The sequence below is a fragment of the Saccoglossus kowalevskii genome, chromosome 8, assembly GCF_978046115.1.
Source record: "Saccoglossus kowalevskii chromosome 8, keSacKowa6.1, whole genome shotgun sequence".
NCBI lineage: Eukaryota > Metazoa > Hemichordata > Enteropneusta > Harrimaniidae > Saccoglossus > Saccoglossus kowalevskii.
The window spans coordinates 24,992,715-25,017,299 of NC_140648.1; the positions used below are offsets into that span (position 1 = coordinate 24,992,715).

The 24,585-nt window shown below is 32.8% G+C and overlaps 1 protein-coding gene across 1 annotated transcript in view; it reads right to left on the reverse strand.

Moving 5' to 3' along the window:
* The window catches only part of LOC100373063 (xylosyltransferase 1-like), a 105,605-nt gene that overhangs the window by 16,958 nt on the left and 64,062 nt on the right, over window positions 1–24,585 (reverse strand). Inside the window, exons 2-3 of the mRNA XM_085502807.1 lie at window positions 1,259–1,381; window positions 931–1,171 (exon numbers count right to left, since the gene is read on the reverse strand). Coding sequence (XP_085358933.1) covers window positions 931–1,171; window positions 1,259–1,381 — 364 coding nt within the window. The remainder of the gene's footprint in view (window positions 1–930; window positions 1,172–1,258; window positions 1,382–24,585) is intronic.

Genomic DNA, 24,585 nt, shown 5'->3' on the forward strand with positions numbered 1-24,585 from the left:
TTTAATAAAAGCAAAGTTGTTTTCACCTGCACACACATAGGAATTGAGTAACAAGCGACAACAACAACAACAACAACAACGTATGTTAAAAATGCAAAGGCTCATGGGTAGACATGCTATGGCCATCTGCCACATGTGCAGATGAGACTCCCCAACACTATGGTTGTGTTACACCTGCGCATGCGCGGAAATTGAGACCCTAGCGACAATAACAACACATGCTAAAACACAAAGGCTCATGGGTAGACACTTGTTTGTTTGTCCCCCCCCCCTTTAAAGCATATGTTCCAATTTCATGTAAATCAACATTTTACTTGCATCATATACATGGCATAGGACCCATAATAAACATTTTGTGAAATTTTAAATGGCTGCCAGACAGACATTATACAAGCTAATGAGCACACTGTCAATTGAGTCCATTCAAGTGCACAGCCATGCCATAAAGCAAGTAAATAAAGAATAAATGTAAGACTAATTACAGACTGACAGACTACAAGATGAAACAAAATAATACAACTGTCTATTTTTTTTAGTGTATAATTTAAAATATCAAAAATACGAATCAGCCATCTTGAATCGGACCAGAGAATATATGTACATGCATACAGTATACCGGTAAACACATAAAATTGATCAGTCCAGTCAAGTTTCAGGTACATGTACAAAATGTACAGCTGTTTCGCATGTGACTTGAGCTTGAGTACAATGTATTTGAGTATAGTCCAACATGAGTATTTTTTTTTGCGCTCTAAGATTTAAACTCCATGGTAACATCACATCATGAAACCAAGCAATAGAAATAGATTGAAGGATGCACACTTGTATGAATTGAGTTATCGTATTTTTTTTCCTGAATTTCATCAAAACAGGAAATAGAATGAATGACTTCAGAATCTTTGTTCGTGTGACTATTAATAAAATAGTTACCTGGCAATGGGCAATATCTTGGCAGCATCTGAGGGTAGACGATCCCATCTTCTACTTCACAGTAAGTATCCACTATTTTCTGCTTACATACTGACGTCTTTGCTCGATGCAAAGCAGACAAAGTGTCTTTTCCATTGATTGCACATTTCGGACTAAAATCCATAACTCCAACTTGATTTGTTTCCTGGTTTACCAATTGATCTTGATGCAAAATATTATTTTGTCCTTCATTATTTACCACCTGCCGGTTATTATTAATATTATTATAAATATTTTTATTTACTTCATTTAACCGGTTAGTCCTATCATCCTGGTTAAATTGTCTTACTCCGTTGTCATGGGAACCAGGAAAATTATTTCTATGTTCATTCACTTGATTCTGGACAACTAAAAGTTTGTTATTTTGTAAAGTTGGATGATTTCTGTTTTTGTCTTGTGGAGTTCTTTCTCCCTGCAATGAAAGAAATGAGAATTTCAAATTAATAAAAAGATGACACGAGTTTGTCAGACAGATTGTCATGATTATTAATCATGCAAGCAGAGTCAATATTTCCAATGATGTTTATTATAACAATAATTAACTCCCCACATTGCTGTGTACACACCTTTCCACAATCAATCGTTATAATATTGTTGTTCGTTTGACAATGTGAGCGGTCTATGTTTTAAACATAGGGTTTTGGACTTATCAAATAATGACTGGGCTCTTTCTCGCAGAATATCTAATTGATGACGCATATATTAAGTATTGAAAGTGCATTTTCTGACTGAATATTAACTAACTTGTGACAACAGCAACAGATTACCTGCTTTAGAGAACCCATTAAAAAAGTTTTTTTTGTTGTTTTTTTTTTTTTTTGTAAACAGCGCCCTCTATAGCCAGAATTTGTACTGTTTATATTTTCAGATGTAAGGGTATCAGGAGTTCATTACTTCTGCGTTGATTTATAATAGTTCTCTTCAATAAACCTGATATTTACTGAAAGAGCATCCACATCCACAACTATTAATCAATGCAGAATTATTTCAGAATCAGAAAGCCATATGATGACCCCCAATGACATTTTATTGGTAGTTAAGGTATACTCCCATAATGTAATACATTTTGAGAATCTGTCATTTTGTATGAAATATGTACAAGGAAGGATCTAGAGGTGATGTAAGGTTGCTATTAAAGTTGATCTTCTGAGATATTAAAGTAGAATTTCAGGAAGTATCCAGCGAAGGCAGTTTCGCTTAGAGTTTTGTAGGGACGGACCAATTTATTTGGGTTGGTGTTGAGTATATTGTAAGAATAACAAGTTACCATTAACAGCGATGAATGCTAAAATCTGCGACATTCAGGAACATTTGTCTCTTATGGAATTTAAGGGATTTTTAGAATTACTGATTGTATATTGCTCAGTTTAATGCAGAGTTTATAGATGATAAATCTGCATAGTAAAATAAATTTCATAATTCCACAGGAAATATCATTTGTATAAACTGCACACTATTGTAATTTGTAATTTATTCATTTAGAACAGTACATCCATAAATGGTTTTTCATGCACAGCATATAGATATAAAATATAACATAGAATTAAACAATCCACTGCAAAAATGACGAGATCACAATAAAGAAAAGCATAAATAGGGTATAAAATAAAATGACTACAAAATAATATGATAAAATTACAATAAAAAAATGACAATAACATAGCAGTCCGAACAATACGATAAAATGCATAAATGGGGTACAATATGAATAGACTACAAAGTAGTAAGATAAATAGTATAGTAAAGTGTATACTGTAAAATAATTTATTTTAACTTGAATTAATTTCTCTAAAAAGACTTTTTGGGTGTTTTGTAAGGAATATACTTTCACTGATTTTTGACGAGTTGAATGTAAAATATCGGAAAAGTGTATATTGGCTTAAATTTATTTTCTCTGAATCATCCCTCAGCCAAAATGGGGAAAATATATTAATTTACAATCTGACATATTTGCACTATTAGAAGCACATTCGCAATAAATGTTACGTAAACTCAAAATTTGTATATACATTATACTTGATCAATCAGTAATACATAATACATATAGTACTTATTTGTGCATCTTATGTAGAAGTGTATATATTTACTAAAAATCGCATTTGCTATATAGCAAATCATTAAAATAATACTTAAAGGGGAGCCTGCCAAACCCAGGGATTGCACCAAAAAATCATGGGACACTAACGTTTATGTTGTTTATAATGTTAATCTAACTTTTGTTATCCATTGTAATTTTAATCCAGAAAGCAAATTTGTTGTGGGAATGGAGATGCCCCCTTTAATTCAACTATAAAAACAACTCTGTAATTTATACAAGTGTATACGCTATAAATTAAGTGCACACAGAATAATGGCTCATTTTAACAATAAGCACACCTTATACTACCAGAAAAACAGAGTACATATAGTGATGAGTGAAATATGGAAATTAGAGTACCGATTATCAAGGAGCTTATACCACAACCACCTAACATGTCAAATATGTATTCCCTCAGCTGGGTTTCATTCATTGACATTCCAAAGGCGTGCAGAGGTGAGATATGAAAGTAAAAAAGCAAATTATGAAAAAAAAAGTCATATATCATGTCAGTTCACTTATTCCCCAGTTAAAATATATTTCTTATTAACGTCAGGGATTCATAAAAATAACACAATAGGGATAAATTCAATTAAAAATGATATAAAAAATTATTGTAAAGATCATCCATAATAAATTATACATGTACGAGCAAAAGTGAAATAATGCACCTACTTAATTTATAAATAAAAACTATTTTTTTTTAATTTTATATATTTTTATTGTAGTTGATATTGAGGTCACTGCATTACTGGAAAGATCATACATCATATACCGGTAATTCTGCTCACTGATTACATACTCAGAGTTGACAAATGTACCAGCAAAAATCTGCTATGACAATAAGAACAGGAATTTGGTACATAAAGCACTTCCTTGATAGGTTTGCTAGCAATAATTGAGTTAGCGAATCAAACGCAATATTTTAAATTGAACTCACATGTTATAACAAGTTTTCTGATTGGCTAGGTTTTGTTCTGCAAGTCAATACATCTAGTTTAAATTGTACATGGATGATGTAGTCATACTAGACGTACATGCCTAATTCAATACCTCTATGTTGCTAATTAATGTAGGTCATACAAGAAATAAATACAAGTAAGATATCTTAGACATATTTTCATGATACAAAATCTAAAACACATTTTTTTGATTTCACACTCTCAAGGATCAACTTTCTCCTGCTGTTCAATGTTTTGATTATCGTTGTAGGGTGTTGTTTTACTATACACACAGACTGCTGTCAATTAAATGTAACTCGTAGCTGGAACTCTGTGGGCATTCAGGGCTGACATATCACATATGCACATGTCAATGCAATAACAATCCAGGGATGAATAAAAAGACATCTCAGCTAATGTATATTGTATGTACTGCATTTAAGGGTAGACTATTAGAAACTCAGGGGGGGTCATCGCCCTTTAACTAACGAAATACGTATTCAGTGAGCATTATTGGTGTAGCTCTGGAAACTTTTACATGACATTTCAAAGATGAATCGTTGTAGAGGGTCAATAAAGTTGAAATTTAAAGACAGTAAAATTTAATCTAGTGGGGAATATGTTACCCACCAAGAGCCAAGGTGACATGCACTTTGGTGTCCGGGTCAAAACCATCTTTATCGGTGTTCGTTTGACTGCCTGCAAAATTTGATAGCATTAATGTAGTGTCTGCATTGATTTTTCTATAAAATTCATTTGTTTTTTGTTTGTTTGCATGAAATTCGAAAGTGAGCCACACAACATCGGCAGAAACGGGTGGACAAGATGGCCGACTTCCGCCCGTGGCCAGTGTTCCCCAGTCAAATAAACATCACAGGATGTGTCATAGAGAATGCATTGCATAAACATATATTAAAACACAATTTAATTTTGAGTTTATATTTTAAATTTTTTCACTTTTGTGTGCTTCGTAATAGTAGGACTGCAGCCCCTTTTAATAATTAAATATGTAAATTAGATTTTATTATGCATCTCTAGCTGCCTTCCAACGATGTAAATTTCATTTAATACACATATTTTTAATATTTGTCAACATTGGGAATGATGGGAAGTCAAACAAGAATAATCTTGTGTAAAAATATAACCATTTTCATTCATTTATCAACACAGACAGCGTGTATATTAGACAGATGGCCAACATTACAAAAAGAATTTCCCTGGAGTAATTACTAGAAGAAAGATAATATTTCTTCAGTTATTGTTTTCATCAGTTTCATTGCCAGACTAATTTCCTTGCTTGGTATAAGTGTGACAGAAAGGTCAGATGTCAATGATATCTTTGATAGCAATTATGAGTTTGATGATTGTTTAATGGCTTTCCTACCTAGTGACATATTACATAATTTTATGAATGAAAAAAAAAAAAGTATCTAATGAGGATATTCAGACGAAAAGAGAACATTTAAATTGTAGAATAGTAATCATAACAATTTTCTGTGATAGGCTATTTAAAAGTTCGGTGAAAACTTAACCATGTATTTTTTAACGATTTTAAATTAAAAATGGCCGACAGAGTATGAGTTAACACTATTGGGAAATAACAAAGTCATTGTTTCCATGGGAACAGGTTTGAGAATCTCTAATATTTTCTTTGTCTGCAAGAACTAGCAGTACATTAGCATATTTCACATCATTACTAGTTAGCCTTATCTATCTATGCCATAATTTTTCCCGCCAACATTTTGATTCAACATTTTCCACATTTTTATGTGTGTTAACATAATTTCTATGTTAATTTACGAATAAATTGGTTCAATTCCCCATTGGCAACAAGTCTTGATAACAAACAAATTGAAAACATGGGAAAAATGGTTCTTTGCGAAATGTGACCTAACTTGAGGGTCAACGACCTCACTAATAATTAATAACGTCATAATGCTTTGTGATCTTATTTATAACATACGATATCGAGCGGCACTGGGGAACAAAATGTCATAGCCACAGAACCGTACGCTTTCAGTGATGCATAAATTCATATCGCTAATAATGCAATAAATTTATTAATAATTTGACAGTTAGCAGGTGAAACAGATAAGACTTTATCTCAACTGAACCTTCTGGTATTTCAGTTGCAATAAAATAGATAAATAATTATTATTTCAAATTTTAATATCCTGTATGTGTCATCCATCACATATCACACTATCTTTGTCAATCTCTCATAAAAACATTTTGTTTTTGCTCACTATATATATCATAATTTTCTTTTCACTGATGTTGTGACAGATTATGAAATGACATATATTAAACTTAAGGGGGATTGAGCCCCCATATGCTATTTAGAACTAGCAAAAGAGATTTGTTGATTTTGACTGGGGGAAAAGTTAATCAGTTTCCAGGTAAATATGCTAATGGGGATATGGACTTGGGACCAATTGGGGTTGTAGAGCAAGGAAAGCATTAGCCAATCAGAAAGGCTGTATCAAACAAGCCATGCATGACACAGTCCCCATTAGTTATCAAATTTAAGATATATAGTTTTGTTTATAGTAATATACACTGTAGCTGGAATATAATCATGTCAGTGATATAATTATGATGATTGTTTAACATTAAAATGATTGACATTTGTATCTGATCGTCAAACAAGTACTTGTCCATATTGGGAGATATTGCTCTGGAACAGCATTAATTAAAACAAAATCAGCCATTTTGAATACATGTATATATCTATAACATGATGTACCCCGGTATAATGAATATATAAAATTTGAACATAATCAGTCAAAGCATGTCAGAGATATGGCTCTAGAAGCCCAATCATAAAACAAAATAGCCGCCAGTCAGCCATTTTGAATCCGATCTGAAAAATAAAATGATGTGCATCAGGAACCTGTAATGTCTAATGTATGTACATTGTACTAAGTTTGAACGAAATGCTTGATTTTGATGATTTTTTAGCACAAAAATGGCTGCCATCTTGAATCAGATCGTGAAACAAATTGACGTGCATATGTATAATATCATGTATGATGTATATGTGAAGTTTGATTATGATTCGTCTAGGCATTTCTAAGATACAGGTCCAGACGCACGAAAACACGGACGCACAAGGGTCAAAACATAAGTCCCCGTTTTCGGACTGCGTCCTAAAAATGGGCTACTTATTCTACACTGCCATAATTATCCACTTTCTCCAAACATGTTCTTTCAAATAAATTTATTGTGTAATGTATATTATTTAGTTCTCTCATATCTTAGAGGAAATAAAGGGGAATAAACATTATTATTATTCACAAGGATTTAAAACATCAAAATTAGCAAAAAAAACATATAGCTCATATCTTTTTAACAATTACCCATGATTCATTCTCATACCTTTTTAACAATTACTCATGATTCATTCTCATACCTTTTTAACAATTACCCATGATTCATTCTCATACCTTTTTAACCATTACCCATGATTCATTGCTCCTAATGATTAGACGGCGCCAGATAAAATTCTATAGCGGCACTATCAAAAGAACACGTACCACTACAGGGATATTGCATGGTTATGAATACATTTAATCTTTGACTCTACAAACCATTTCACATTATTAGGTTTGCAGAGTTATTTTCCAGTACAGTTTCACAGATTTTTTTCAATTTTTTTTGTTTTGATAACATAGGAGTTTTTGCGGGGATGTAATTTCAAAGAAGGCATTCATTTTTATGACTTCGTAATTTTCGGTAAAGATTACAAATAAAAAATTCCTGCTAAAAAATTTTACGATTTTGCAGAATTTGCAGTACAAAATGATGTTTCAGGCTTTTTTATAAACTTTAGAGAGCTAGTTTTTGTTAAATCTGTGATAAATATTATGTTGCAATTGAAGATTCTTGTTGCATACTTGTACATTTGTAATTGTAAAAAGTGTGTGAGCATCATGCGTACTGCCCACTTTCCTTAGGTGGTGCGCATACATCAATAAATGTCATATTTGTGAAAACTTTATAATGATATCATAGATGCAGTCAACAAAATGACATCATAGATGCAGTCCACAGAATGACATCATAGATGCAGTCAACAAAATGACATCATAGATGCAGTCCACAGAATGCAGTCCACAGAATGACATCATAGATGCAGTCAACAAAATGACATCATAGATGCAGTCAACAAAATGACATCATAGATGCAGTCCACAGAATGACATCATAGATGCAGTCAACAAAATGACATCATAGATGCAGTCCACAGAATGCAGTCCACAGAATGACATCATAGGTGCAGTCAACAAAATGACATCATAGATGCAGTCAACAAAATGACATCATAGATGCAGTCCACAGAATGCAGTCCACAGAATGACATCATAGATGCAGTCAACAAAATGACATCATAGATGCAGTCAACAAAATGACATCATAGATGCAGTCCACAGAATGACATCATAGATGCAGTCAACAAAATGACATCATAGATGCAGTCCACAGAATGCAGTCCACAGAATGACATCATAGATGCAGTCAACAAAATGACATCATAGATACAAAATGACATCACAAAGTGAACAAAATACCCTATAGGAAAAGTAGAGTGGAGGGAATATAAAATCAAATGGTTTACTCTGAGAATTAAGTCTTCAGGCTAGTGAAAATCCTAGTATACGATAGTACTTTAATCACAGTTTTTTTTTCACGAATTACGAAGTGTTTCAACAATTTAAAATTAATTGCTTTTTGTGCACTCACCATAAACCTCTAGGGTGCCTTGAAAATACACTTGTATAGCATGATGACAACATTGATACAAAGTAATGCATCATGGGAATTGTCGAATGGCATTTCATGTTGAGAACATAGCTGATCCAGGGAATTAGAAATTCAACAGACGCAGTGAAAGCGCTGATTAAATTGTCTACAATCTAATCTTGGCCCCTGCCTCTTTCCACACGTTCGTTTTCTTTCGAGTTAAATTTAAATTAAATCCGGTTATCTCAATCCAATATTTGACGCTTTTGAGTAAACATTAGCAAGATGTCATTGGTTTCTTGGTTAATTACTGATTGGATGAAAATAAACATAACTTATGCAATGCATGGTGGGTATTTTTTTCAAACATCTGATGTAAACACATATATTGAATTCTTAGCTATTGCTGCAGGTTAAGAGTTTTAATTACAAATTACTACTGCAAATGGTTATGCTTACATAAGAAAAAAAATAGTTTTGATAATATTATCCCTACGAATTCACTGCTTGTAAACATTTTTTTTTGAGGAGCAAGGAGGGAGTGACTGTATTATAAGTATAAGTTAATAATATAAAAAAATTTCCAAAGTAGTATTATCATATCTAGTTGTGTTGCAGGTATTTTTAATTATTTTTTTTATTTGGTTTTGCATGAAGTGATTCAGAACAGTGGAATCTAAAGCTTCTTAAAACGCACTTTGTAAAAATAAATTTCACCAGAGAAAAAGAAAATAATGATTCATTTCATAGCCTCTAAAATTTTACCTACAATATCCATGGAGCAATTTTTTTTTTTAGTGGTCTGGTCTCAAGTCATTGAAAATTTTACTATGATTATTAAGCCAAGGGAGCCTTAGAGTCTTTAGATTGGGGAATACCTTCAAATTATCACATATATCAGAGTGAATGCTTTATGGATTCCATTAACACTCTGAAATTACAAAGGTCAGAGGTCATAGGTCAATCATATACATTGAAAATATTGATTTCATACACACGTTTCTCTGATGTGATCTAACCAATGAGATGATGAGCTTATTTCAAACACTTGGAAGTAAAAAAAATATGTTAATATCTAGAAAATGACAAGGTCAATATCTGAAATTTGTTAAGTTCAATTACATGGAATCTCGGATATACATGTAAATAAGCAGCATACTTCTAGGGGTCAGCTGAAGGGGTCATTACACTGTCGTTAAAAGTACTTTTTGGGTTTAAGTGAGAGATATTTTTTTCCTGTGTTCTGAAAATGGTAATGCATACATGTGTTAGTAGGAAGGATATAGGTTTGTTTTGTTTGTTAATTATTTTCAAGATTACTTTGATATAAAATTAATCCAATCTCATAGTCTTTTGATTCGCAATAAAATATAAAATACACAAATAAATTTTTAATTTAATAAAAATTATCAGACAGAAATAAGTACCGGTATATAATTATTTATATGGTAGCAGTGTTTATTGGGTGTGATTTATAGAAATTTGCAGAAAGATTCATTCATCCACCCATCCATCCATCCATCGATTCATTCATTCATCCAACCATCAATCCATCCACATCCATCCATCCATCCATTATTTATTTTAACAACACGAGCCAGTAAATACTCCAGAATCATTAAAATGTCATTATTGTAAATTCAACTTGTCATTGCCACATGAAATAGGCAAATGTAATCTTAGCATAAAACTGGTCACAGTAATTACAAATGACAAACCGATTGAACTTGCAGTAATCACTCTAATTAAATAAACTTCATCTAATTAGAAATCATTGTTAATTATAAATAATAAAATGCGAGCTTATTTTATTCAAATAACCATCAAGATTTCATTATTGGTTGATGACTTCTCTTGTAATTGTGACAGATTAATCAACACTCAGTCATGCATTAAATTAATAATCATTTTATTATTGACTTAATTTAAACTTGACAAGTACAATGAAATGTCATTGTACTGTTACAAACTTTGCATGAAAGTGTACTAGCAATAGGCTGTAGTCACACTGTGAGGTAAATTGTAAGTTTTGCATACAAGTACAATGTGGCAAAAACTAATCAATAAAAGTCCCTAAATTATAAATGAATGGAATAAAATCCTCATGGCCAATTATGTTGAAAAAAAAACATTTCCTGAGAGCAATAACTTCTACATGCATAGGACACTTAGCATCGCACGAATGAATAATTACTCTTACTAAAACCAATATCCAGCTGGTTTCCACTAAATTGATTTATTTTACAATTACCAGGGTATATATAGGCAATGGGATTTCAGTATCTCAGCCCATCACTTTCCGCTTGTTTAATTATTTTTTATCAGTTGGTAATGGATAAAATATATCCTGCTTTTTGTCTGTCCACATGTTGTAAAAATAATAAAGATTTACCACAATATGTATTGGGCCGGTTTGCTTGAACATTTCTTTCAAGTGTAAATTTTTAAAATTTTCATTGCTGGGAATTTTCACAATTTGACGATTTTAATGGTGTTCGCAGAAACCAAATTTTGCAGAATTCGATGTGACTTTATTTCGTACCTCAGTGAGATGTTCACTGCCCAAAAATGACTCGCAAAATTTATGAAAATTGATCTCTTCTAAAGTTAAAGCACTTTACAGTAAACAGTGTATAATAATTTAATTTTAATTCGGCAGAGGATACCCATTTGTCAGTCCCCAATGACGAATTACTTTTAGATTTAGATTTATAACATAGTTGAACTCTGGTGACCTTGCCCTTTGTTATATAATATAATTCCCTTTATCATAGTTTGTTTCAATATAAATATGCATTGTCATAATTAATTTTGAATACAAACAAGTTTTGGGGTTGAACCAACAGTGGGGAATCAGTCTACCGAATGTTCTTAAAAGATGTAAATATCTTACAAAAACATTGGTGCCTTATTTGTTTAATTATTTTAAGGAACATAATTTCCAGCTTTATTGAAAGTAATTGAGATATTTTAGTATAAAAACAAATGTCTCATTGCAAAAAAAAGTACTGCATTTAGATGTGAATAGATTCATAAAACATGCAAGATAACAGAAAAATTTAGCTGGCTTTAGTCCAAGTATTTTGTACAGGTGTCTGTCAAAAATGAATGATTCACTGAGACAAATATGAACTGCCTCATTGTGTGACTACTGTATTATATGAAAAGTAAAAAAAAACATCCTTTATGAATAGCTATCATGTTGCAAGCTCTGCTTTGTATGCAAATCAACTTAAATAGTTGGTGTCCAGTGGAGGGAGAAGTCAACAGTACTGTTGCCTCCTGAGAATCTACATCTTCAAACACTGCAATCTCTGAAGTGTGTTTTTTTAAACTAGTATTATATAAACTCTATCATTCTGTTCTAATAGCTGAAACATATTCCTGTGAGTTTTCATTTGTCGAATGAACTGTTTGTCAAATACAGAATACATATATTTTAGAATAATTTTCTTTTTAAAATGTGGATGAAATGTTTTGCTTTTAATGTATTTTTTATGTATTGTTTTTGATTTGATAACTTTGAACTAAACAGATTTTCTATTAGCTTTAGATCTTGATCAAAGTTAGGCACCCAGTTCATAGGAGAGCTTATATTGATTTTCTGACATCTTGTTTTCTGTAAAGATTTTATTGGTAGGTTTGCAAATGTGTATCAGACTGTGCAATCTCTCCATGAGTTGGTTTTGAAACCCAGTATGGGATTCTGAAATACATTACCAAGGATATTATTACAAGATAAATCATTTGCTTCATTGAACACATACAACAATGCATATTTCCACTGAGATCAGTGACCTTTGATGTGTATCACCAGTGATCAGTCAAGTAGAAACAGTCAAAATATTTTATCAGATTTTCTCAATTTTTGCATGATATTTTCATACAGGACATCTGTTGTTCAAACTCAGGGAAGACTTTATACTGATGAATAAGGTGACCAAGTTTGATAAAGTTTGGAATAAAATTAGTAAAGTTATTATGCACACAATAACAATTATTAACGACGACGACGACAACAACAACAACAACGACAGACAAAATTTTTCCCTTAATATACCTTTCCCTTCCATCTTTGATGGTACGGGCAAGGTAAAAATTACGTCACTTGATTTTAAACCATGGTTTATTCTGAGCAAGTGGTTATCATTTATAAAACACGCCATCACCTGCCGATCGCAAAAAGGTTTGCTGAGCATGCCTTGAGGTCATGTGATTAGAACTGCACGGTTTTAATATTTTATATGAATCTGTAAACTTTCATAATGATATCTTCTTCACATTTTCCATTTTCTAATGAAAAAAACAATACAGTATTAACCACCAATGTTAGCAGACTCCCAGTTACCAAAAGAAGATTCTGTCGTCTCGCTCATCAATGAACTCCAAAATATCATCAAAATCGATATCTCCATCATCAAAAATATTTTTATGTGTTGGAAACATTTTTATATATAAATATGAGAAAACAATGGAGCAAATAGAACAAGGATGTAGTTATTACTTTTTTAAACAATAAAATGATGTGCAGTTGTTGATTGCAAGGAACTCTGGGAAAAAATTATGTCATATTTGCGTGATTTTCTGTCTTCGTTTTATGTTAATGATTACTCGATCCTTATCCTGGATTAGTACATCTTTTGTTTCAAATGTTTACTCGCGACACATATCTAATGAAAAGAATGTGATTCGGTTCCTAACCGTCTTTTTAAGTAACCATGGGAGATAACACCAGTTCAGCTTTTAAAAGCACTACAGTGATTACACATGTATCTCGTGATAAACATATCAAATGCAAAACACACATTGCACAACGATTTAAAATATGGCCAAATATTGGCATCTGAAACATTCCAATATGACTCCATATCTGAACAAAATAGTTTCTACCAACACTGAAAAAAACATAGTTGAAATCTGGTGACCTTGCCCTTTGTTGTATAATATTATTTCCTTTTTCATAGTTTTCATAGTTTTCATATTTTCAACTCTCTCCATGAGTTGGCATTAAAACTCAGTCTAGTATTCCCATAGGATTTGAGAGATACATTACCAATGTTATTATTACATGAGAAATGATTTGCTTCATTGAACACATACAACCATGCATATTCCTACTAGGATCAGTGACCTTTGAATGTGTATCACCAGTCATCAGTCAAGTAGAAACAGGCAAAATATTTTATCAGAATTTCTCAATTTTTGCATGATATTTTCTCACAGGATATCTGTCGTTCATACTAAGAGAACATTTTATAATAATGAATTAGGTGATCAAGTTTGAAAAAAATTGGAATAAAATTAGTAAAGTTATTGTGCACACAATAACAATTATTATTAACGACGACGACGATGACAACAACGACGACAGACATTTTCCTCTTAATATAGCTTTTCCTTACATCTTTGATGTTACGGCAAGGTAACAAAAACACTCGCAGGCTGACAACTGACAACATTTTTATAACATTAAGCACTTGAGACACCTTGATGCCAGCGTGTTATGAAATCAATCAACTAACCCCCGGGACTGTGTACCTCTACAGTCATCGCAGAGATTAGTTCAATTTTTTAAAAGTCAAATGTTAAAAGTCATGAAAGACAGCTAACCAGGTAATCCAAATAATGCACGACTGAAAAGCAAAGGTCAGCGCCTGCTATGTTGTACTGTATGTATTTACTCTATAAGCTCAATATTCTTAAGTGCATATAAACCAAAAGTTCCATTTATTGAAATATATTTTATTTTGACCGTAGACTTTCTCTGACATTTACATAAGCAGTGCAACTATGCTACTAGAAAAATATCAATGGTGTCATTATGGGAAACTGTAAAATTATAAATTGTTCACTGGGTTTTTAATTTCGCTGTTTTTGTGAAATTCGCTATTAAAAATAAATCCATGTAAAATTTTAAATACAGAACTCCACGAATTTAAAAACCAGTGATTAGGAAATATTGTTAGTGAACAGTATAATTACACTACAAGTGAAAATAAGTTCTTTTAATACAGTGTTTAAATCAATCTTTATCATTCCATGCTGATTGAGCCCAAAAGCAAAAAAAAAAATTGTAATCAGATTATTTAAAGGGTGGCAGTCATCGTGCCACGTCCTGTTCGACTCATAGCGACGTATACAATGCGTGTAAAATACATTGTTTATTTACATGAAATTTGAACATGCGCTGCGCGTCGACCACCGCGCTTTAATACCAAAACAAGATACAAGATCAATGTTTAAAATTTATTTAAAAAAAATTTCAAATACATGATTTAAAGGCTGATTTGAAGCAACAAGAAATCCTCTGAAACAGAAAACAAAACATTTCTCCATTCTACCATATGCTTCGCACTTTACCTGTACACGAAACTGTAACAAAAACAAATATGTAAGGCCAATGCAGGTTTCAAACCGCTGAGGACGATAATGAGAAGCCTAACCTGGCATGATTAAAATACAGTTGTGTCTGCGAAAAATATAATACTGACGATTGTAGATAAACATCTAGTACAGTCAAGAAGAGTATACAATTATACCTTCAGAACCATTAACAACACGATATGGACATGAACATACAATTTTTAGTATTGTTGTTTGATAAAGTATATTGATAGATACATTGTACTAGGTGTGTTATAAGTATAGAATTTTCAGTTTATGATATATCATATTCGTTCAGCAAAATTTTTTTAAACTTGGTTGTTTTGGTATGTACAATAGTAATCACGAGTTGCTGTAACGTGTACGAGTTGCTGTAACGTGTACGAGATGCTGTAACGTGTATGAGTTGTTGTAACGTGTATGAGTTGCTGTAACGTGTACGAGTCGCTGTAACATGTACGAGTTGCTGTAACGTGTACGAGTTGCTGTAACGTGTACGAGTTGCTGTAATGTGTACGAGTCACTGTAATGTGTACAAGTTGCTGTAATGTGTATGAGTTGCTGTAACGTGTATGAGTCGCTGTAACGTGTACGAGTTGCTGTAACATGTACGAGTTGCTGTAACGTGTACGAGTTGCTGTAACGTGTATGAGTTGCTGTAACGTGTACGAATCACTGTAATGTGTACGCGTTGCTGTAATGTGTACGAGTTGCTATAATGTGTACGAGTTGCTGTAACGTGTACGAGTTGCTGTAACGTGTATGAGTTGCTGTAACGTGTACGAGTTGCTGTAACATGTACGAGTTGCTGTAACGTGTATGAGTTGCTGTAACGTGTACGCGTTGCTGTAATGTGTACGCGTTGCTGTAATGTGTAACGTGTACGCGTTGCTGTAATGTGTACGCGTTGCTGTAATGTGTACGCGTTGCTGTAATGTGTACGAGTCACTGTAATGTGTACGAGTTGCTGTAATGTGTATGAGTTGCTGTAATGTGTACAAGTCACTGTAATGTGTACGAGTTGCTGTAATGTGTACGAGTCACTGTAATGTGTATGAGTCACTGTAATGTGTACGAGTTGCTGTAATGTGTATGAGTTGCTGTAATGTACACAAGTCTCTGTAATGTGTACAAGTCGCTCTAATGTACACAAGTCTCTGTAACGTATACGAGTTGCTGTAACAGGTACAAGTTGCTGTAATGTGTATGAGTCACTGTAATGTACACATGTCTCTGTAACGTGGGGAGTCTAAAGGTTGTTACTGTCTCCACATGTCAGACCCACTTCATTAAATGCACTACATGTATACGCTTCCTCTAAAAGCAATCAGTTTTACTACATTTACAAGGAGAAAATAAATGACCTTAAACTGACCCCACTTTAAAAAGTATTCTCAATTAAATACTATTTACTTTCAATAAAGAAAACATTAACTGAACATTTTTTTTTAATGACTGCTCAATTTATCAGGATGTCCCAAGCATTTCATTAACTGTGATTGTCAAATAAATGATTTCACAAACCAAGTTTGACTTTTGCTTTGTATTAGAATCAAAAGGTCATTTGTTAGTTTTTTAAGTTGTGCTACAGTCATAGTTATGAATATGCATTGTACAAATGTATGTATGCTGCCAACTTATTGGGACACATTAACCTTTTCACCACCAGAATTTCTCACCCAAATTTGTCTTCACTTTATTCTTCAATATTCTTGGATATGGACCCTAATTTTAGAGCCAACAGACAAAATTGAGTAAATTTTCAGTTTTGACTAAAAAAAATTGGCTATTTTTGTCCCTGAAGGGATGGGCAAACTATAAATGGAACTATTTTGTGAACCTGTGATGAAAAGAGGAAACTAGTGGTGGAACAGTTAATGCAAATGAAAAAAATAAACAAGCAGCATGGCGAATGAATGAACTGTTTCAGCAGAGCACAGTCTTGCAGTAATAAATGCATGCATAGTTACATAAACATCATAGTGGACAAACAAATAATCTTGGATTTGTTTACATTGTATTTTAAGTGTCTCACCTCCTATGTTTGGATCTTATCACTGATGAGGATAAGTTTTATAGTACCCAAGTAGTAGATTCATCAAAAATATAAAAATATTCGGTTTTTAAGAACTTGTTTTTACAAAAAATGCTGGCAAACACCTCTACCAAAAGCTCTGCGTGTCATCATCAATACAAAGTCAATAGATACATTCATCATACACTGCATTGAGGGAAATTTTCAAAATATTCTCAATGTACATGTAAGAAATATTTTGACAGTCGACAGTTCTTATGCAGCTTGTTGGTCGAAATTGAACACGCATTGTATAGTGCACAGTGGCAATCATCATAACATGGCAGGGCTAGGGTTATGCAATTATCCATCGCCAATTGTGACATTATGAATCATCAGGTGTAGTAAGGCACTCGCAGACATTATCCAATTAAGTTTGCAGCCTCCTCCACTGGGTGACTGAGCGTGTGGAATATTTGTTCACGGTACGAGTATAATTGCTTTCAGTTCGACACTACATCATTCATTTAGTCTGAACTAAATTGTTTCTAATCACATTAGCCGCGAAAACCTGGATACAGACCGGCAATCATAACGTTCTACAATGAAACATGCTGAAAGACGTGGTGAGGATGATGAGCAGCAATTTTTGTGTACCAGAACGCTCGCAATAAAACATCCAGCCGACCAATACAGCTGAACATACACGTATAAATGTCAAACATAATACACTTCAATTCCAGTTGGCTATAACCACAACGTTGTCAGCCTTACAATTCTAATAACATTAAACAGGTCACATCGCAATCTCTCAGATTAGTGATTATACCAGGGTTTTATATCCTGTGAATTTCTTCCAATTACTAGGATAGATATTAATGACGAACCGTGTGACATCCTGAAAGTAATTACATACAAGATATTGGAGCCGCTCTTAACACATCAACATCAGCCAATAACTGTCAGTACTCAGTGGACATATCTTTAGATTTGTAGGTAAGAATGAACGAACGAACGAACAAACAAACGAACGAACGAGCAAGCGAGCGAGCGAGCAAGTGAGTGAGTGAGTGAGTGAGTGAGTGAGTACAATTAGCTAATTAACAACCACAGAGTGATTCTAAACAGGTACAGTATGTTACTACACATGTATCAACAGATTTGCTCAAAATAGTTAAATTAAATATGTCTATAAGACAAACTAATTATTATGAACAAAATAATTCCAAACTATTATAAAACATTTAACCAAATTTCAATTTATTTGGGGGAAAAATGAAAATACACATTCAAGAAATTAGTTAAAATCAGTTTATTGTTATGCAAATTGCCTAACTAATATGCAGATATGGCATACAAATACAGAGCCAACCAAACTTATTATTTAACATCAATATGTCAAGTTTCTGTGCTTTTAAGGAAATGATGTCAATGGAGAGACTGTCGTAAAGAAGGACAAGGGTTAAAATTTGTGCAGACTTGAATAACAAACATTGTACAATGACGTAGAGTTTACCAGGTAAAGTCAGAGTAAGCATGCATGCTATTGAGTGTAAAATGTGCATGCTGTTCCAAATGGTATATCCCACTGATTAACGGAAACAAACTACCTAGAGCACTATTTTCACCACATGCATAAATCTAATGGTAGGACTATTACTGTGCATGTTATGTGATGATATAGCAACTTTAAAGTCGCTCGCAGACACAAAAAAAAAATCCTGAGGAGTAATGTTTCTAGAGAGGAAAGGAAACAAATCTCTGTTTTACATCTTATTTTCCAGCAAACTAATGAGCTAAGATTTGGTCGTGGCACCGACAAAAGTAATCGCCAATGTGAATGAACTCACTGTAGTGCACTTCCTGCCAGCAATACGGTACTTTCTATTTTTCAGTTTCCATCACCAATATACATTTACAGCATGTAAAACAGACCGTAAACATGTTTTAATTTGGAATAGATACGTCTAAATTTTTCAACATTATTAGTTACGAGTGATGTCACGATGTCATGAAGATGCTCTAGTATGACAAATAAAGTGTAATTAAACACAGAAGATGCACCAGAGTGTCAGATTTTGTGATGAAAAAAATTTCACGACTAAAAACATGTCTTTAGGACTCAAGTGAAAAATTTACTGCTACTTTGATTTTCACTGATTTTTACAAATTTTGTGAAATTTTATCCCTAACGCAATTGAAACAGTTTAGGCCAGACTTTTTTTATTCCTTGTTTCTCGAGTTTTTGTAAGGCAATTTTTTTTAGAATGATGAAAAATAAATAAAATTAATTCTTTTTTTCCATTAGATTTGTGTGATTCTCAAAGAATTGTAAGTGAGATCATTGATCGGAGAGAAGAAATGAAATAAAATTTAATTCCATGTATAACCTTGTTTCTCATCTGTGCGAGACTTCGGTACTTTGATCATGATACTCCCACGAAAATGCAACTTTGATTTGCTATGCGGCGGGCGGTAAAAAAGTAAGATAAAAATAATATTTTTTTAGTAATTTTTTGCGCTTACAAGTCAACAGGCGCAAGAAATTACGCTAAAATAGAATTTTATTTTTATTTCATTTTCGGCTCCGCGAAACAAGGGATAATAAAAGTCTGGCCTTACATTGCAAATTTATAGTTTATGGAATATATTTTTACAAACCAAAACAGGATTGATAAGAGAGAAAACAGTTTTGTTTATCATATATACTGGTATATTACATGATCAAATATAACAAATAACCATTCTGGTTTTTTATAACAAATATCTGTACCTGAGAACTTTGATGATTTTTCTTTAAAATTACGACATTTTTTTGAACTTTCATGGAATTGAATAGAATTTTATGGAATTTTAATGGAATTTACTGATTATTTTTAAAAGGGTAGTAGTGTTTTGATGGTTGATAGTTCATCTACATGTACCTCCATCAAGGCAAATACATGTACATATATGTATATGTAGACATGAAAAACCGAATCAAATGGTCTAGCAGTTTTTGATGAGAACTCATCCATGACAGACACCAGACAGCATCACTGAAAATAGCTCATCCGTTGAGCTGAAATCAGTTGCACATGCGCGAGAGACTCAAAAATTAAATATTGATTTTGCCATCCATGGCAACATATTTTTCACTTGACACTTCCTTGGGTCTATTTGAAACAAAATTCAAATTATAAACCTCCATTTTATGTTTTATGTATTTTGGTAATTTTCTATTCAAAATTGTTGCCAGAGTAGAGTGTAACCATATGGCGGAAACTAAAAGTCATTTTTAGTAACCCTTACAAACAAATTGCTTTCACTAATCAAAAAATCAAAAATATGTAATGATTTTAAAAATTATGATTTTTTTTAACAGAAGGCCTTATTCATCCTAGTGACGTTTTACACTAAACAACACAAGCAATCTGGTGTACAGTATGGAAGAAGTTTGGTAATGTGAAAGTTGATGAACAGAAGAGCATCTGTCACCTATAGATGCAATCAAAAATAAATAGCTCAGTGTTCAGTCATCTTTGATGACACAAAATGAAGACAATTTCACCAACAATCAAGTATATCAGCAAGTAAGAAATGCTACATGTACATGTACCGTGTGTTCCAAGGAAGTATCAATTTTCCAAAGCTTGCAGGCACGGCAGCATGGTACCATAAATAATTGCCAAAAAATTGCTTTCTCGTACCAAGCCCTTCAGCACAGAAAATTGTATATTGAAATGCTTGCCAACAAATATCTCTAATATAATTCCCTGTTCACTCAACAGTGTAATGTTGCCATGGCAATTACCAGACGAGCTACCTGATAGATGTTTGTATAAATGCATCAAAATTACTCTAAAATTGCATCCATCATAAGACATTTTGCGCTTTGCTTTAAAGAACAGTTTGGCACCATTGCGAGACAGAATATTATTACTAAACTTACATGGTAACTTGGTTATTGTATTACTCAAAGTGGATTAAACGCTTTGATTATTCAATTTATTTTTTCTGACTTCATCACAATTTTGTTGCGTAAGGTCTGACACTGATGGATAAGAAAAAAATGACAGTAGGCCATGTTTCCAATGACAGACAGAGAAAATAACATAAAATAAGTGGGAAATGCGAAATTCCACCTAAAATTATAAATTTCTATTACATGCATCGTATACATTAATTATATTTGTTCCATCTATATTTGTTCTAAGTAGAAAAACATGACTGAATTGAAAGAAATTGAATCCGTCCAAGGTAGCCAAGAATGGGACTATCCATGACTGGCAGTTTATTGGTCAATGGTTGAAGCAAACTGCAAAGCCTTATGGGTAATGTGCAGTATGGTACCGAATAGGTTCTATACCCAATGAAAGTGCTTTATTAGTGCTTTATTAACATTTTATAAATTTTCATAAAATTATTCATGTCCTCAAGGAAATTCATTGTTGAAATTATTCAGATTCATGTGTAAAAATGTAAGTAAAAAAATTACAATAAAATTTATGTTTTATTACACGGGCTAGGATAATTTAATATTTCTCGGTTGCTAGTATATGACAGTTTTGTGACTTACGTATTATTCAAAGCAAGGTTTAACAAAATAAATATTTTATTTTAATATTTATTAAACAATTGGCCAATTTTTGTTATTGCCAAAAATATTCAATATTCCAGAGAATTTTGTTGTTGATCATTAAAAATATGTCTGAGACATAACCAGACTGTTTAATTTGAATTTTACGTCAAACTAATCCATAGACAGGATTGGATTTGCATGTGCATATAGATGTACATATGGTGTAATGCCTACATACCTATTTGATTCTGACAGCTTAATTTTATTCACTAGTGTCACAATTGAGATGAAATATTGTTTGCTGATAACATATAAAGCTATAACCAAGATTTATTGTGTGATAGTCAAGCATCACTTCTTCAAAAAAGCTTAGAAGAAAACTAATAAATTTTACTGCAACAGAATGTAAATACACTGAGAGGTGACAACAAACACCATTAGATCGACGCATGAATCAGCTCGGTAAAGTTATGTCCACCGAATTTGCTCATATCGCATGTGATGATTTTCATGCATACAATAGGTGATTTTCCGTACAATTGCGAGATTTCGCGAAATGCATGAAAGACGCGCGTCGAACGTCTGGCGCAAAAAATCGAACGATTTGATTTTGAACTAGAATTTCTTTATTTCGTAGCTTACATTGACCGGCCGATCTTCGACAGAGGAATATTGCTTCCGAATACCCTTACTTAATCGAAATTGCCTATCATCAAATGTGGACAGCACATTATTATGCATGGAAATGTCCCCGAAATACTTTCGCGTTTGTCGAATCCCACGCGATGTTTGACGCGACTACGACGCTATGATCTTTGTTTGTCCTGTTTTTACGTTCGATTTCACGCATAACGCGTGATTCCCGCAGTGAACGGAAAATGGTCTATTCAGATACACCACTTGCTTGCACCACATGTTCACCACATATACATTGTATTGCATTTGTTGCATGGGACCCACATCAAACAATTCAGATGTGATGTACTAGTATATATGTAACATGAAAGAGATAAAAAAAAAAAATAGATTTGGAAATATGGATATGTTATAGATTATTTAAACATATCTCCAACTAAAGACACTTCAAAGAACACAGAAACAGAAAACTGTGACGAACATCATAGGAACAGAATGATGGTGCAGTATATGTCACATTGTCTTATCTGAATGGAACTCACCAACGGCCATATCACACTATTTTCAGTAATTTATGTATTACCAGTTATTAAAAATAAGTTCACAACAGACAATAGTAAACAAATTAATTATTCAATGGTTTTTAATTTTGTTATTTTCATTGATACAATGTATAAAATAAAATTCGCTAAAAAATTAAGTCCATATAAACATATAGAATTGCTAGTGGAGATACTCAATTATATAGTTTTGTTTTTATTTTCGTATTCATATTCCTCTATTATTTTTATGCCTAAGATGAAGTTAATCAAATTTGGCCAAAACCTGCTACATAAATTGTATGTTCTGTTGCGCATAATGCATGTTTCCTGGTTTATAAATAAGTCCATCAAAAGACATCTGTGAAGTATTTTTTTATATGCATGACTTGTAACTTGTCTTGTTATTAGTATAGCGTACTGTAAAGGGAGTAATTAATCACTGGGTTTTAATTTTGCTTATTTCGCTGACTGGAAAATGCGCTAAATTAAAACCCAGTGAATATGTAAAATTTAGCATAAGAACACATTATCTAAATGACGAAACCGTTAATTTAAAACCCACTGAATATGCCTGAAATGGTAAATCAGCGAAATTTAAACCCAGTGAAAATTAGTCATTTTACAGTATTTCAAACATTTAAAGGTATAAAACTGCAGTTATATTCAGGGGCAGAGCTATGTCACAGAACGTTCTATGTTGCTAAAACGCACACCCCTGTACCATGTATTTCTAAGAGGTCTGCGTGAGCTGCTGTGGAAGTCTGGCCTAAGAGCCAGTGAAAACAGCTAAAGTCAAGAAGACGGCACAAACTGAACTTTGAAGTAACCCTGAACAACCAAATTTATATATGGTGGATATGCAGGGGTAATCTTGTTACACTATTCAGGGGAGTCTGAACAACTATTCAGAAGTATCGTTTTCTGAGAGTTTTCGGCTTTTGTTTCCATCGTGGTATTTGCAAGCCGTTTGAAAATGCCTGGATGTCCACCGCCTAGAATATTACACAAGTTCTTGTAGCATTAAGGGTGTGTTGGGTAAGTTGTTATAGCAGGTATATAATAATGTCTGCGTTGTGATGGAAAACAACTGCAGGTAAAGCTACTTAGCTGAGAATGCAGCTGTGAACCACGTAATGTTAGCATTAAAGATAATCTCATTACAATCCGATGTTGGTATAGGCTCCAATTTTTTTTATTGTTTTATATTTTATTATTAGGTCAAGATATGATATACATGTATATGTATAAAAAAAATTATCAATAATAATAATGTCAAGTAAAACAAAAACAAATATTCACAAATAAACAAAAATAACAATAAACAAGTTATTGTTAATAACATAGTCCCCATTGGAATTAGGGGAAATGTTATTCATGCCAAAAATAAAGTTATGGACCAAAAGCACAGTTAGTAATTGAGAGTGAATAAATGGCTAGTATCAACAGAAATTAGAATAATGACTCTTCCAAAATCAAAATATATGGTCAGAAATTAAACAGGATATGCTATTTTGTATCCAAACTGAATTTCCTTTGTTCGAGCTCATGCACATAGATATAGTAGTATGGTAAAAAAGCAAGAATGCAGGTAGTTCAAACTAAATTGTCATGCACATGTATCCTAACATATATAATTTGAAGGGAAAAAAATGGATGGAATCAGTAAACCACTGCATGTGCACATGTCCCAGATAAATTACTAGGCACATGCAAAGAAT